This window comes from Bombus huntii, chromosome 5 (genome assembly GCF_024542735.1).
Source record: "Bombus huntii isolate Logan2020A chromosome 5, iyBomHunt1.1, whole genome shotgun sequence".
Taxonomy (NCBI): Eukaryota; Metazoa; Arthropoda; class Insecta; order Hymenoptera; family Apidae; genus Bombus; species Bombus huntii.
In genome coordinates this window covers 6542926-6560020 of record NC_066242.1, presented here as the reverse complement: position 1 = coordinate 6560020, position 17095 = coordinate 6542926, and the positions used below count along the sequence as shown (strand labels likewise).

Genomic DNA, 17095 nt, shown 5'->3' with positions numbered 1-17095 from the left:
GTATAATCTTCGTTAAACTTATTTTGCATGAATTCGAAAATAGCCACATGAATTACATCATTTTTCAATCTAATCAACATCTTTAAGACCGGATGAAATACTTAAAAATTGATTAGCGTGACACTGTTCAACTAGATAACTGATAAGTATTTTATCTGCTACCACTTATTCCAGAATCGGATATAATATAGGATATCCGGATTTTTTAAATGTCCACTGGATGCAACGTACAGTAAGTTCTTTTTTTTTATTATAGAATAATACTTGTTAATTAGTTAATTAATACCTGTAATTAATATTTGTATTATAGGATAGACGTATTAATGATTTTTATTTGATTTATAGTGAAATATTGAGAGCTATAGATTCCTTACAGCTTGTTGACAAGAGACCAGAAATAGCAACCCCTGCTAGCTGGGTGGTAAGAAAAGCTTTCTTTTTTACATGCTCATTAATTATACAGCTTTATTAGAAGTTAGTATTATTTGTATATTTTTTATTATTTGGATAGCGCGATGGTAGATATAGCGTAACGACAATAGCGAAAATTTTAATAATAGTTAATAATTTACCTAGGATATACTTTGCGGCGGCTTTATAAAAATATATTTCACTGTGTAATTACAGCCTGGTGAAAAAGTTATGATACTTCCAACTGTGAAAGATGAAGAACTCACTAAACTTTTCCCCAAAGGAGTAGACAAAGTATCAATGCCTTCTGGAAAGGTTTACATCCGCACAACTACAAATTATCGAATGTCCTCAATAATTCATCAATGCATGATTTCGTATTAAACAATGTATTATCTTTTGTACATTTCTCACTCATGTAATGTTATGTTAAAATTGAAAGTTTGTTGAACATATCGAATAAAGATATAATTTTTTTGAATTCGTCGCTTTATGATATACTCCTGAGTTTTTAATCAAATTATTTGCTGCTACTTATTCTAGAATTGGATATAGATAGGATATCCGATTTTTTTATTAATAGTAGGACAAATTTGACATTGGTGAAAAGATGAAAGCTATTGTAGCGAGATGTATTAAATGTACCGTTAGGTGAAAAATGGGATACGTTCGAAAAATAGACATTAAGAGCTATTCTGAGTCAAGTGTCGGGTTAATCATTTTATGAAGAATGTACGCGGTTAAATGACGGTTCATGTTTTAATCAACAAAGCAATAAATTTATAGCGTTTTAATAAAATTTTAAATATTTTGTTATTTAAAATGTAGCAACAACTGATTGAACAAAATTTCCTGGGAATCCTTCGACATAACACATAACACATATTTGTCGATGACTGTTTAAAAGGATTTTACTAAAACAATGTGCATCACACTTGTTGGATGCTACGTTTTTTCTTGTAACAGTCAGATTTATTTAATGCGTATACGTTTCTCAGTGGCGGTAGATTCAACATCAGTTAGTACGAAGGAAGTAAGTACTTATCGGACAGTTAGTGGGAGGAGCGATTGTGTTGAATGATAGAAAAGATTCCAATATATCATTAATTTGATAAATTCTATAATAATCTTTATAATCTTAAGGTCATTCAGTTTCCGTAATCCCCTATGAAAGATTATGGTGAACGATTTTTATATATATTTATTAGATTTATAGTTATTACATATATTTATTAAAATCTTTTTTCTAAATCTGTATCTATAGAAAACTTATGTGCCAGTGAAATTTAAATAAAATAAAAATACGAACGCATAGATCCATTAGATAACATTAGATTCATAGCTCACGATATACTCGCTAAACGTCTCGCATGACACGGATCTACATTGATCGTGTAAGAACGCAATAAGATACAAACCTACTCGTATATGATAATTATATACTATATAAACGTACGTTAGCAGATAGTTTGCTATTTCCAGGCATACTCGTTATCCACATCTATATGATAAAGGTAAAAAGATCTTGTATCTTAAATTCTTGATCAATTTAGGAGCTCTGTCTAAATCTATAATTTTTATTCGTCGAAAGTTTTATTTTTTACTCTTTAATATGTATTAGCTAAATTCATAATTGACAATCACAATTAGCTCTTATAGGATTTCGTTCTTTCTATATTTACAAAATACCTAAATAGAGTTTTCATAGTAATTCAACTATACCTTGCTATGTCGAAAACACATACAAAGATAAACCTGTAGATCTTTTTGTTCAGAAAGTTTTTCCATCGTTCTTAGATTCTAGTTTAAGAATAGATTCGACGATCTAATCTTGTATGAAGCACGATGAAGTAATGTTATTTAAGGATACGTTATTCAAGGATACGAAAGGTAAAAGTCAAATTCCTTTTTCATATTTAACAATTAACGTTACGGATGTTTAGACCATGGACTCCTGGCTCTTTTTTCACAGATCTTCCTAAGCAATTAGCGAAATGAAAAAGTATAAGCAGCAAGATTTTATGCTAGAACAGCTTCCTTTGTATGTAACAATAAGAGTATGTAAGTTAATAGTAAACGAAATTCTTTGATTTTCCACCCACGCATTATTGCCAGTAAGGAGAAGTTGGCATATCCTTAGAAGAAACATGTTTACTAATTGCCATATATTAACGTGGATAACGCGTAGATAACACGTCAGTTATACCGATTGCGGCAAAAGAGGGGAGAAGAGCTGTTATGCTTAAATAGCGCTGCTAGCGCTTAATTCGTACATTGTACGTGCGTATAGCAATAACACATAAGTACTGACACTAGTAAATCGTAACGACAGCTCTTCAGAAATCGTTATCTAAAGTGAGATCTGTTAGATATAAAGTTTTAAGAGATTAATCATGAGGCTTAATTCGATGTTTCCCAATTTTGAAATTGACTCTACTAAGGGGAAAATTAATTTTTACGATTGGCAGGGAGATTCGTAAGTGGAATTATATTTATTTATTCGTCTTTTGATTTGCTATAGAATTTCTCAGAAATTTGATAAAAGATTTTGTATAGTTGATTAGGTAGCGGAAACTATATAACAGATTGCTACTGTTGTTACTATTACGCATATCCGGCACGATGTTATACATATTTGTATCCTAAACATTAGTCAGTTTAAGCTAAGTATTAAGAAAAAAAAAAAAAAAACAATACAAATAGTGAAACGACGAGGAAGGTTACACACAGATCTAGTTTGAAACTGATTTCGTGTACGTTAATATTCCACGAAGTTTGATAGAATAATACGAACAATATTAACAATGAATGTATTTTTTTTTAATTTTATGCTTTAGCTGAAGTTTGTTACTTATTTTAGAAATGTTGTTTTCATAATTTCACGCCATTTACAGCGGAGAAGCTGTCTCTATCTCTCTTCTCTTTACGTGTGTATAGACACATTAAATATTTATAATGAAACTAATTAATTCGCAATCAAATACCGATAATTCTCAAATACGTTATCTTTCATAAATCTTAATTTATAAGATTTACTATTTAATAACAAGGAAAACGGTAAGTTGTAAGTAATACGCGTTCGTAATTATCGTTTTAATAGCCATTACTGTTTTGTGGGTAATATTGTTCTACTGTCATGAAACTGAGCGCGTTACATTCTAAAAAAGTAACAATAACATATGATTCATTATCGTGTCCACTTCTGTGCTTTGGTTGTGTGATATTGAATACGAGTAATCTAATATTGTCTATGAATAATTAAGGTTAATAAACACGAAACTAAAGAGAAAACAACGGTGAAATTAAAACAGTATTTTCAGAGTACATTTTATCTTAAATCATTACGTAATGTTTGTACGTAGCTTATCAGACTATATTTTTAAGTATGACAGACATAGAAATTTTTAAATCTGGAAATTGAATGAAAAAATTATTATCGTATCAAGTGTAATATACGTTTATCGTGAGTGTGGTAATATACACTGTAAAAAACGAATTTCAATGATGTTACAAAGTAAGAGAGAAATGTAATTGATATATAGAATTACAAATTGTGAATATTTATAAAACCTTCTTTCTTATTTTTTTTCTACTCCTTATTATAGATGGGTCGTTCTATTTTCTCATCCTGCTGACTTTACACCGGTTTGCACCACCGAATTGGGTCGTTTAGCAGTGCATCAATCCAGTTTTGCACGCCGAAACACAAAACTGTTAGCTCATTCCGTTGACAAATTACAGGATCATATTGATTGGGTTAATGTTAGTATCAAAAATATTCTTCAATATTTGCCGAGACGATAGATGTTGCGCTTTGTTATTACAATTACAATTTGAAGAGTATTCTGTATGCTGCAGCGTCATTCTCAAAGATTACATATGCACATTATAAATGATTTCGTTTCATGTGTGTGCATAGAATAAATTAGATGATCTTCTTGTAAACAATGATTATAATATCGTTTGCAATGCTTATAATAGAGTATTCGAACAGTTTTCATGCAAACTTTGTCAATATATATTTGTAGGTAAAAATAAGAATAAAATGTTATAAACTTGATATTGAAGTACCATTAAAAAGTTCTAATTGAATTACGAGATACAGAAAGAATAATTACAAACTATTAGTATTATCATTACATGTTAACACTCTACTTTACATAATTATTTCATTTCGATAAAAGATTGTCAGTCTACTAAGAAATTAAATTTATTACCTTATAAAGTTCGTATTAATTTTACTTTGCTTTAATGGACCAACTAGCGCTTTGTATCAGTTCTCATTGTAGTTATTAATATTTGTTTGACATATCTTTTTTTGTATCCTGCGTACATAAAGATGGTGTATATTTGTACTCGATTTATGCCATTTTATGCGAATATATATTTTTATTTTCTATAATTTTGTTTATTGTAGGATATTAAATCATATTGCAAGGACATTCCTGGGGACTTCCCATACCCAATTCTTGCCGATCATGATCGTAAACTGGCAGTGAAGTTGGATATGATCGACGAAGACAGCAAAGATGATCCGGAAAAAGCTCTAACTGTTCGTGCTTTGTACATTATAAGCCCCGATCATCGTTTACGTTTATCGATGCATTATCCAACGTCCACTGGACGCAACGTAGAGTAAGTTCTTCTTTTTTTTTTACTATAGAATAATACTTGTTAAGTAGTTAATTAATACCTGTAATTAATACTAGTATTATAGGATAAACGTATTAATGATTTTTATATAATTTATAGTGAAATACTGAGAGTTATAGATTCCTTACAACTTGTCCATAAGAGACCAGAAATAGCAACCCCTGCTAACTGGGTGGTAAGAAAAGCTTTCTTTTTTACATGCTCATTAATTATACAGCTTTATTAGAAGTTAGTATTATTTGTATGTTTTTTATTATTTGGATAGCGCGATGGTAGATATAGCGTAACGACAATAGCGAAAATTTTAATAATAATTAACAATTTACCTAGGATATATTTTGCGGTGACTTTATAAAAATATATTTCACTGTGTAATTACAGCCTGGTGAAAAAGTTATGATACTTCCAACTGTGAAAGATGAAGAACTCACTAAACTTTTCCCCAAAGGAGTAGACAAAGTATCAATGCCTTCTGGAAAGGTTTACGTACGCACAACCACAGATTATTGAATGCCTTCAATAATTCATCAATGAATGATTTCGTATTAAATAATGTATTATCTTTTGTACATTTCTCACTCATGTAATGTTATGTTAAAATTGATAGTTTGTTGAATATATCGAATAAAGATATAATTTTTTTAATTCGTCGCTTTATGATATACTCTTGAATTTTGAACAAAATTTGTGTTATCACAATATAGACAACGAAAAGGAATAAAATTGAAGAACAATTTTACAAAAACTATGAATTTTCTTACTTACTTTACTTATTTTTTATCTCTCCTAACATCTCTCCTAATAATTAAATTGGTAGAATAGGTATATAATAATCACTTAATTCATGTAAGTATTCCTATTGATCAAATCCCAATTCTTCATAGAACTTTTTATTAAAATTATTTAATGAAAAATTAATAGAAACATACTATACACTTAACATAAAAATGACAGGAATGATTTGAACGTTAAAAGAAAGAAAAGTTAATAATGTCGATACACTCAGAAAAAAATATACACACTTTTAAATGAAATGAAACTTACAATATTTTCTGGCAATTTGTGCCCAGGAAGATATTTCACGTTTTCATGCAACTGATTTATGATGTCAGTCAACTTTTGACTGTTCACTATTTCTTCGTAAACATACATTGTCACGCGTGTTTCAAATATGTTGTTATATTTGACTGCATTGGCACCTACAATTTTTGCAATGGCTGAACCCCTGAAGTACAAAGTAAAAAGAATTATATAAGATAACTAAACTTCCAATTATCTTATAATATGTAGTTTTGTGTAAAATAGATTGTAAGACTGTCATTTCTCTCTCTCTCTCTCTCTCTCTCTCTCTATATATATATATATATATATATATATATATATATATATATATATAATATATAAATATATAAATATATATATATATATTTATAGCTATATTCATTAGCTATATATATATATATATATATAGCTAATCGAGCCCTAAAATTGTATACAAACGTCAATGCAAATATTGATGAAAAGTGAAGAAAAAAAAATTGTAGAAAGTAAAAATAAAAAATAAATATAAAAATAATAAGTGAAGATATAATACGATTTATTATAAATGATATTACATTATACTTTGAGAAACCTTCAATACAAATGTATAAAAAAAAAGAAAAGAAAAAATCTCATACACGTACCAATTGCCGCTTCCTACAATGCATACCCTCTTCTTTCCTTCTGTAGTCATTTTGTAGTTTTTAATGTACAACTGGCTTAGAATTTACAAACTCACGAGGGTATAGAATACTCTATGCACGGTCAAAGTATCACAAATTTGCTTATTTTCGAACGCCGGTGTACGACTGACTGACTGACTGACTGACCAACTAACTTACAAACTAACTTCAGCCTTCATTGACCTTAGTAACGATCGCAAATTATTTTCTAACGGTTGGCATTCATTGTTCTGGACCAAGGCCAATATAAACGCAACAGCAGACCGTGGCCAGAATAAATGCCAAAAATAGTGGCAACTTAATAATAATACTTAATATATATCTCGAAGGTTCTAACATTACAAGGCAGTCTTTTGAATTTTAAGTTTCAGAATAAAACGAAAAATTCTTATAAAATAACTGCTGAGCGTAATATTAACATTAAATAATAAAGAAACATTTTTATGAAGTCATATTATGTGCATTCGAAAAATATGTGCAAATAAATATTTTGTAGTTTTCCAAAATAATAAAAAAGAAAAGGACGGAGAAGTACCCATTACCAAATTACCATTACTCAATCTCCTTATTATCGGGACGTTAACAAATTATATATATAATTATATATAAATAACAAATCGTAAGTTTTGTCGCGTTGGATCAAATCATTATGACTACTGTTACGTCGTACAGTAATTATATACCATATTTATATAAAAATCTAAATTATCTTAAAACTGTTTTTTAACCCTTTGCGGTCGTATATCTACCCTCACTCTCAGCCAGCAAAGTAAAGAACCATTTTGATGGTATATCATACAACAAATAATAATACATAAACAATAAGACTTTACAAGTTAATCTAATTAGATACTTTCAGCTCTTGAAATATTTACTAAGGAATACTAATCGTAAAATATTGATAAAATATAATATTTTAAAATAAAGCTAGCAAAAGACACACGGATGTATGCCGCGAAATTGAAAATAAGCGATTACCAATTTCATTTTGAATTTTTACACATTTGTTTTGATTACATTATCAGTGTTCAATCACTGGAAATTAATTCAGATCGGTATGGTATTCATATTTTAGCTGAATTTGACCATGAAGAGTTAAATCAATATAACGCGCGTATATCTTCTTTCGTCTCTTCTAAATAATCTTCACAGACGACATCTTAGTGAAGGTAGCTGTAGTATTGTTGCAATAACGTCGTTGTCCCTAAATATGAAGCAAATATAATTAAAACTAATAAATCTTTTGCATACCTTTAATTATGATGAGCATTACTCTTGTACACAGCATGTGTTTTTAACCCTTAAACATACACAATACAAATTGAAATATGTGAAATACTGTATCTACCTATGATTACTGAAACCATATTACCATGTTATTGTAAAAAATGAGTATTTGATAATGTTTGTTATTAGTAAAAAAAAATTATATTATTACTATAGTTACGAAAGTCGGAATTAAAGGCCTTGGAAAGAGGACAAATATAATTCTAAACAAATGTTTATCAATTAACAAGTAATAGTCATATATTTGTTACGTTTTATGTTACACTGTTCAAGTCAACTTTAGTTCTATGATACAACAATTTATAACGAACTATTGAAAAGCACAAGATCAAGATATCTAAAATATATATTTGTAGGCTCTTCTTAATTTCTAACATACAACAATCCTTGTAAACTTTTCATTAAAATATATAACAACGCATAACACATTACATTTTGACCTATTACTACTTTGTTTTATTAATAATCAATGTTCTGCTTTACGTTTCGTATATACTTTGCGCACTTAAAAAGATATTAACTATGTATGTGATTCACAGGTGCTATTAAGGGTGTATTGAAATTATTATTATATGCGTTATAATTATTATCATAATATTACTCTACTTCAGAATTGAAAATATAAACCAAAATATAAACAAAAATAAGTGGCAACAAAAAACAAAGTTAAACAACAATTTACTCTTTGATGAGTAATAATTAAATTTGTATTGTAAAGTTCAGAAAAGTCCATGGTCCTTCTAAGTTAGTTTCCTTTTTTACTCTATCTTCTTTGATACTCTTTACTCTATCTTATCTATTTGATAAACATTTTTCTTATGAAATTGCTTTTTGATCTGTATAATAGTCAAGAATCTAAAAGTAATTCCCCATCACCTTTTCCCAATTCCAATATTTCTTTAGGGGTGAGAAATTTTGAAAAAAGTTTAAACAAAATTGTACTTTTTTATATTTATAGAAATACATGAAAATAATTAGCAAAAAATTTTTTCTTGACTCGAAATTACGAATTAAATCTGCTTTTTATATATGTATCAAAAATAAATAACATCATTTTACGATATAGATATGTCTTTAAAAGCGATTATAATTTATGGATTTATAAACTTCTACATTGCCTTGAAAACAAATATGAAACATTGATTGTAACACAACTAAATGTGAAATGTATATGTTATGCACATATTTTATTTATGAAATATTAATTTCTTACAAATCATTAAAAAAATTTCGCAACACCCCTATAGATTGCAACAATAATAATATACAGTCATGCAAAATATGGTATCTAATGTTACTTCTTGTACAAGGCGTTCCAGATTTTTCCCATTAAAATTTGTCAACATATTTTATGGGTAAAATTCAAGAAAAGAATGTTATGTAAACATAAGTCATTTGAAGCATCATTAAAATAATTATAATAAAAAAAATATAAAATGTGAATAGAAATAGCAGAGGAATAGAATAGAAGGAAAGAAATAGCGAAGACCATAACGGTCTTACGATTGTTAATCAATTATTGATAATTAGTTTCAAAATATTTATCATTACTGTAAATACGAAACTGACAACATTAAGGTAATGAATTATTATTCTACAAAGGTGCAATTTTTTTAACCTTCATGAATTAATCATCGCGTTTTTATGTTAACTAATTATCCTCTCTTTCAATGTTTTGAAAGCTACATAAAGATCCAGTGATCTTAGCTCAATAAAGCTTCTAATGAAGCTTATTAATGCTATGTTCTTATAATATCATTTTCTTACTCAAACCCATAGAATATAACGACAATATTTGCCTACAAAATCTAGGACACCTTATATACATTTGTTTCACTGCCATCAATAAGCTATGATACACTTAACACGGCAAAATGGCTTTAAAAAGATCGAAAATGACTAAAACGTAGTAAAATACATCCTTTGAATCTTGTTTTACATCTTATGATATATTATAGAAATATAGGATAAATATTCATGTTTTTATTATGTATATAAAAAAAATAATCTCTTTTACGAAGCTATCAGAGCTCTTTTGTACGTAATTGTACATATAATCGTTTATTTTCATTGTTTAAAATAAAAACCGTTTTGTTTGATAGAAGTCAGAAACATTTCATCGTATATATGTGCATATAACATTGGAAAAAATTGTACATAAGCCCTTTCAATTTTGACATACATGATAACTATTTACAAATATGTACACGTATTATGTACAATATATAGATATTATCAGGTTAGTGCTCAGTTACTTTTTACAGATTTATCAATTGGTTTTAACACACATTAGAACATGTAACTACAGAAGTAAATAGGACCATGGCTAAACGGAGTACTTATTATTTTACGATAAAAGATGTATGGTAAAATATTAATTTTTAAATAAATTAATGCTTAGATCCCACACCTCGTATAGGATGCCCAATTAAATCTCACAAATATTACATATTTATATAACATCTTTTTCGTTGAATTTCTAAAATTTATGTGACCGTATACTAATGTGATTTTAACTCCGAAAGTAAATTTTACAATATAGCAAATAAAATATTTGTCGTTCTATAACAATTTCTAAAATAAAGATCAGATATTTAAACTAGTCCGCCATTAAATATAGTGGAGACAATTAAGCTTACATGTGTTCTGGATGATAGCGTATGTATTCAATTAGTTCCGCAGGCTTTATCTCACCGGTACAAATCCTATGCACGGCCGTGAAAAGAGGAAATCTCCTTTCCATATCTTTCGCTTTTAGCATATAATTTACCTCTTCAGCAGTGAACGGACCTTGTAACTTTTGTCCATTTAGCATTTCCTTCTCCAATTCTTCGATTGTCTGTAAAGAAAATAATTAATATATAACATAGTTTTCTATATAATATATTATCCTAGTAATGCTCGTTTAAATCATAATATGCCAGAAGGCTTGAATTGAAATTCTCACATAACAGCGATTTCATTCTTAAAATACTTTCGAGCTTCGAGATACACTCTCAAGCCCGTCGACAAGGAAAAAATAGATTTAACGGGAGCAAGTGAGAGAAACATAGCACTTCTTATTTATTCTCGCTAATCTATTCATTGTCTTTGTCAGTAGGTTTAGGTTACGCTGACTTCGAAACACTGACAATGAGAATGTGTTGAACGTATTGAGGCTGAGTCATTGGAACGTAGATTCGGTTGTAGAAATCGATTCTATTAGAATTTAAAAGAACATCATTGCATAACTATTTTCTATATCATAGTTTACTGTATCTAATTGTATAATTTTGTTATATACTGCTGCGTACATTATTATGTAGTTTGTGGAAATGACATAGTTGAACTATGACTGGAACATGAGATATGAAAATGCTAATCAATGCGATGAGCGTACTTTTTATGTTATATGTACTACTTTAAGGTCTTATTTATTTTAAAACTAAATTGTTATTATATCGTTACTACTTATATGATAATTAATATGTATATATTAACAAAGACTGACCTTGCCTGTTTTTACGAAAGCTTCAGAAACTTTACGATTGCGACCGCCATAACAAGTAGTGATAAGATCAGCCACACCACAACTTTCAAAGAAAGTAGAAAGTTTTCCTCCAGGGAAAAAGACATCCACGAACTTAATCATTTCCATAAGACCTAATCTGATAACAGCAGCTTTTGTATTATCACCCAAACCTAGACCATCGACGAATCCAGCGGCGCAGGCTACTATATTCTGTTATAAATTGAAATATAAAATTAATATATGCAGAAAAATTAAGTTTACAATGTAAATATGCGATTACGCAATTTCATTCGTGCGCAATATGTATCAGCGATAGACGAGTGACGCATGCAGCGTATGATGGAACTCATCATCAATCAAGTACATACATAGTTCTTGACTGAGTATACTTTGAAGTCTGAGATATGCAAATATTTATGAATAGCTTACAATAGATATGTTGTTTACTGGAAAAGATATTTATTACTAAATAACACCGTCCAGAACCATTTAACTGGATGTTATTGTAATCTTAACCATTTCAATATATATTATTATACTTATCATGTATCATTAAAAATATTTATTTTGTTTCACAACACTATTATATACTAAAATATTATTACACAAATATTTTTTTCTGTTATTAATAATTTGTTGATATTTGTACTTTAGATACCATAGGGTATCTAAAGTGAATATCTTATGACTTAAGATATCTCTACTATTAAAGAAGGAAAGTACAGTTTTAAGATCTTTTTAAAACATAAACTGATAAATTTGTGAGATTTATTATATTTATAAGATTTCATTTATTTAACATAAATGTGAAAACGAAAATATTATGGTATAGTTACCTTCAATGCCCCACAACATTCGACAGAATCAACATCTTCAACTACTACAACTCTAAAGTATGGCGTTTGTATTATATCCCTTAGTATAGAAGCCATATTTTTGTCCTTGCAACCTAGATATTAAATAACAAAGATATAACATTCGCAGTTCGATTTAATCGAAAATGTATAAACAAAGACAGTCAGAAGCTGTCTTGTAATATTGCATATAAAAATGTTCTTCAAGTTTTTATGGTTGCAATTTGCAGAATTTAAAATATACACTAATCAGAGTAGAGAACGATTAAGTTACTCAAAAAGTATGGAAAATTTGAGTTGCTTCATTCTATTTGTTCATAGCAAAATGTTTTCTCCTCGCCTAATTTTTACCTACATGAACGTGCAAACACAAAGTAGATTATGCGCTATTCGTTCAGACATGAAACGATACTTGAACGATTTCACCCATTCTTTTTCTCGTATGTCTATATGTATGTAATATAATATCATTTATAATATCCAACAGAAATTAAATCTTTTTCCTAATGGTAGCATTCGAACAAATAGTACAAGTCATTCTTAAAAGACATATGATATTTGTTCTGTAAACACACAGTAAATATTTACCGATAGTAGTTTCACAAAACATTTCCTCGGCAACTTCAGAAGCTAGATTTGCTCCCATTAAAACCGAAACAGGAATATGAAGTTGCTTAGTAATTATATGCGAAATAAGTTCAATACCACCTCCCTCCTTCTTATCAAAACCCTGTAAAAATATTAATAAACTTATAATTTCAGTATTGGTAGGTTAGATTTTACATGACAAAACAAATAAAAAGTTTTGCACGATGCTTTTTCGTCCGAAACATTGTTTCCGAAATAATTAATTTTAAAATCTGATTTCATTGATTGAATCAATACTTTATAATCTATTAATGCTAAATCCTAAATTAAAATCATACCTTTATTAAAGAAAGACCAACAGCTGTAGGTTTAATTTTCCCTAATAATGTACTACATATTTTATTGATAAATTGATGTGGTATTACAAAAATTAGGATATCTGCATCCTCGGCAGCTTTCACTACATCAGGAACTGCAATCTGGAGCATGAGAAACATATAGACTGTTAATATTTATATATCATTTCTATATTTGCAGTGCATAGAAATTATATATTTTTTTAACAATTAGAAAAATAATTGTCTCCATTCACATGTTTCGTGGAGTGATTTTCGATAAGTTTTGTTACAAATATTAAAAATTATGCGAAGAGATATTCATGTTCATAAGTTATTATCAATTCAAATATATATACGTAATGAATCATGTAATTTCTAGTATTTACAAATAATACAATCTTCTACTTCTAATGTTCTACTTTTTTCCAAGGGATGATTCTGTTAGTACAATATATTTAATATAAAATAAAAGTCGCATTTTACCAAATATAGTAGAGTAGTTTATTATACAAATATTATACATAGCTGTACAAAATATTCATTAAATAATCGAAAATCTCCTAACCTATTTCTCTTATATTAAGATTATAGTAACCTTAACCGACGTACTCAGTTTAAAATAGTTCAAAATGAAAATTAAACTTAAAATAGGATCAAGAGGCTCAATCATTTGTAACATTAAATTTATTATGTGGATGTAGAGATAGGTCACATATTACACTAGATATACATTTTAAATACGTCTAGAGAAATGTACTACCTTACGAATCAATAGATAGTTTCAGCAGACTTCGTCATGGTCAAGGTTTTTCTATACAAAGCTACTGACGCTAAAAGTTAACAATCTATATGCGTGCGATAGATAGAAATTACGAACGTGCATCCTGAGACGTGTATCTCGGAAGTCAAATTAAAATTATAGGTTGCGTTAACTAAACGATAACGTATAAGTATTTGCGATATAGAAAAGAAAGTTACAGTTTTGGATTAAATTAAAAATTAAAAGTAGAAAGTATTTCGTTAAAACTTTTCACAAAATTATCAAGAATAATTATACTGCATTAATAAACTATGTATTACTCTAATAAACTATTAATTTATTTGTAAGTTTAAATAATTAAAACAGATTTCTAATATGGAATGAATATATATATATGGAATGAATACTCTTTCTGTACGAAAAAGAGACGGATTACATATGAGATACATGTGATCTCACGAGAGTTACGTAAGCTTAATTTATGTTTCAGAATTATAGATTTAACAGTAAGAATAGTAAGGTTACACAACGTGTAATATGTATTATCCGTAATACGTATGAATCCATATATTAAAATATATTGTAAAAAGATAGTGAAATAAATAAAGAATAAGGTGTAGAATTTAATATGTATATATTACTGTGTAGGGTAATATTATCAATAATATAATATTATTTTAGAAAGTTTTGGTATATTTATATGAATGTTATGATATATTTATACGATATATTTATGTGAAGTTTATATGAAAGTTGGGTAGGAAACTCGATGTAATCTAAGATATTTATGTTATGTACATAACACTTAATGGTTTGAAGCATTAAGATCTTCATATCTTTGATCGAAAAATAAAGGTATGTAGAACAATTTTAAAATGCATATAATATTTGTAGTCTATTTCTTAGCATGAAAAACGATTGTTTTAATTACGAGAAAGAGTATAGATAAACATGTACATAAGTACTTACTTACCACATTGGGCGGGAGTTTATGTCCTGGAAGGTACTTTACATTTTCATGCGTCTCATTAATAATTTCAGTTAGTTTTTTTCCATTGATAGTTTCCTCGTAAACATACATTGTAACACGATCCTCAAAATTATTAAGTTTGGCGGCATTTGCTCCAACTATCTTAGCGATAGCTGAACCCCTGAAATTATACATATACAGTAAAATTATATAATAATTTGTTTTACATAACATTTTTCTATATCTTTGCACGAAAATTTGCGTATATTTTTACCAGGGAAACAAGCTTATAATATTTTCCTAATTTACATTTTATATAGTAATACAAATAAAAATATATTAGAGATTCATTCGAATTATTCAGCAAATTAATTTTTTCATCTAAGCATAAAGTTAATCTACAAATAGTAATACATGATTTACGCCACATTATATCATTTATGAATAATATCATATTACACACTTGTTATTTCCACAATATTTTTATTTTATTTTAACATTTTTACATGCATTCCTTACAAAAATATATTATACAAATTATAATAAAACATGACCTAGTTAGAATCTGCCAAACTTGACAATTCAGTTTTCTAAAAATATATTTGTCAATATACACAAGTATTATCGAAAGGTGTTAGTAATAAAAATATAGTAGATTTAACAAGTGTACGATACTTTATCTGGTTTTTATTTACAGCACGTGGAGATCGATTCTGATAAAATTTTAGCCCGGTCAGCTAAATCAATGACAGACCAAATTTTTCGTAATTACAGGCGTTAATCTTACAAAGATTTAAAAATAACTTACCAATTTCCTGATCCAATGATGCAAACACGTTGTTTGTCTGCCATAATCTTGACTGATACTAATAATGAAATTACACAAGTATAAAACGAAAATGACCGTAAAGCAAGACACGACTACCATTTACCATCAAGGCAGAGAGCAACTGGAACTACATTGAACGTGGAAAGACTTGCGCTAATTTTTGCAGAAGTGGGAGTATGGAAACACCAGTGGTGATACGCGGCCTATTCCTACTCTAAGCAATGTTCGTTGATCGACCAATCAAAGTCCAATATGATAAAAGGTATATATTCTGTATGTATTATCTTCATATTTTATCTTGTGAAGATTACGTAATTATGTAAGAGCAGTTATATTTACCGAGATGTAATAGAATCGCTAAAAAATATGATAAGGGATATGTTCTTACTTGTGAATCTCAAATTATCTCTGTAAACCATAACATTCATTTTTTATTATATTAAGAAGCATATAAAAAAGGGCACACGAAACAAAACATTATATTTTACTAGATTTTTTTTATAAACGAATTTAAAGTTAATTTGATAAAGATAAGTAAATGTTTTGAAACAAAATATTGCATCATTATTCTATATGACATAATCTAAAAATAGTTATGTTATTAAGATAAAATAAATCTGTTTAAAAGATAGTAACAAAAATGCTATATGCTATAATAAAATTGATAATTATAAAAGTATAATTCCAGTAGCTTTATATATAGAAAAGCTATATATTTATTTTACCTATGTTTATATTTATGAAATAATTAATCTCCTTAGGTATATTATTAAAATAAAGATAATATATAATTCTTTCTTCTTACCTTAAAATATGTATATGTACATTTTTCTGTTTTATTAATTTATATTGTTAATTATGGTAAGCACTATAAAATGAATTTTGATATATAAATTTAAGCAGCAAATTTTGATATTTGAGTTTTCAATCGTGGTTACCAGTAAGACATTTTAAAGAAATCATCGAATAACATAGTACTTGTATTGCAACATTGGAAGATTCGTATATGATCGAAATTTGCCACGACCCTCGTTCAACATATCACTTTGATTGAAGATGATCTAATAGAACAAATCAATGGTCCTAATTCAAATATAATAAACGATGACTCGGAAGATTCCTGTGAAGAATCTTCTTCAAACTTTTCCATTGACGACACGAAAAAAAGAT

At 28.1% G+C, this 17095-nt stretch overlaps 3 protein-coding genes and 1 long non-coding RNA gene across 6 annotated transcripts in view; 1 reads left to right on the top strand and 3 right to left on the bottom strand.

Moving 5' to 3' along the window:
• Positions 1 to 17095, bottom strand: part of LOC126865494 (glycerol-3-phosphate dehydrogenase [NAD(+)], cytoplasmic-like) — a 78064-nt gene that overhangs the window by 3370 nt on the left and 57599 nt on the right. Inside the window, exons 1-2 of one of the 3 annotated variants that reach the window (XR_007689577.1) lie at positions 6750 to 7021; positions 6109 to 6289 (exon numbers count right to left, since the gene is read on the bottom strand). Coding sequence is in view for 1 of the 3 variants with exons in the window: in XM_050618068.1 (XP_050474025.1) it covers positions 6109 to 6289; positions 6750 to 6799 (231 nt within the window). In the remaining 2 variants the exon portion in view is untranslated. Of the gene's footprint in view, positions 1 to 6108; positions 6290 to 6749; positions 7022 to 17095 lie in introns of those variants that run through there. The other 2 variants (XM_050618068.1, XR_007689578.1) reach the window with 2 other exon arrangements.
• LOC126865498 (peroxiredoxin-6-like) lies at positions 2675 to 5709 on the top strand. Its single transcript, XM_050618073.1, has 5 exons — positions 2675 to 2887; positions 4017 to 4173; positions 4829 to 5046; positions 5164 to 5239; positions 5446 to 5709. Exons 1-5 carry the CDS (start codon positions 2805 to 2807, stop codon positions 5572 to 5574), a joined length of 663 nt encoding a protein of 220 aa, XP_050474030.1. The 5' UTR covers positions 2675 to 2804; the 3' UTR covers positions 5575 to 5709.
• Positions 4988 to 5475, bottom strand: LOC126865501 (uncharacterized). The gene is made up of 2 exons (XR_007689579.1): positions 5391 to 5475; positions 4988 to 5104 (listed from the first exon to the last, which is right to left on the bottom strand). It is a non-coding gene; the product is annotated as an uncharacterized LOC126865501 (long non-coding RNA).
• LOC126865493 (glycerol-3-phosphate dehydrogenase [NAD(+)], cytoplasmic) lies at positions 7737 to 16090 on the bottom strand. The gene is made up of 8 exons (XM_050618067.1): positions 15905 to 16090; positions 15100 to 15277; positions 13367 to 13507; positions 13029 to 13170; positions 12423 to 12535; positions 11566 to 11796; positions 10715 to 10914; positions 7737 to 7992 (listed from the first exon to the last, which is right to left on the bottom strand). The coding sequence occupies exons 1-8, from the start codon at positions 15946 to 15948 to the stop codon at positions 7935 to 7937; spliced, it is 1107 nt and encodes a 368-aa protein (XP_050474024.1). The 5' UTR covers positions 15949 to 16090; the 3' UTR covers positions 7737 to 7934.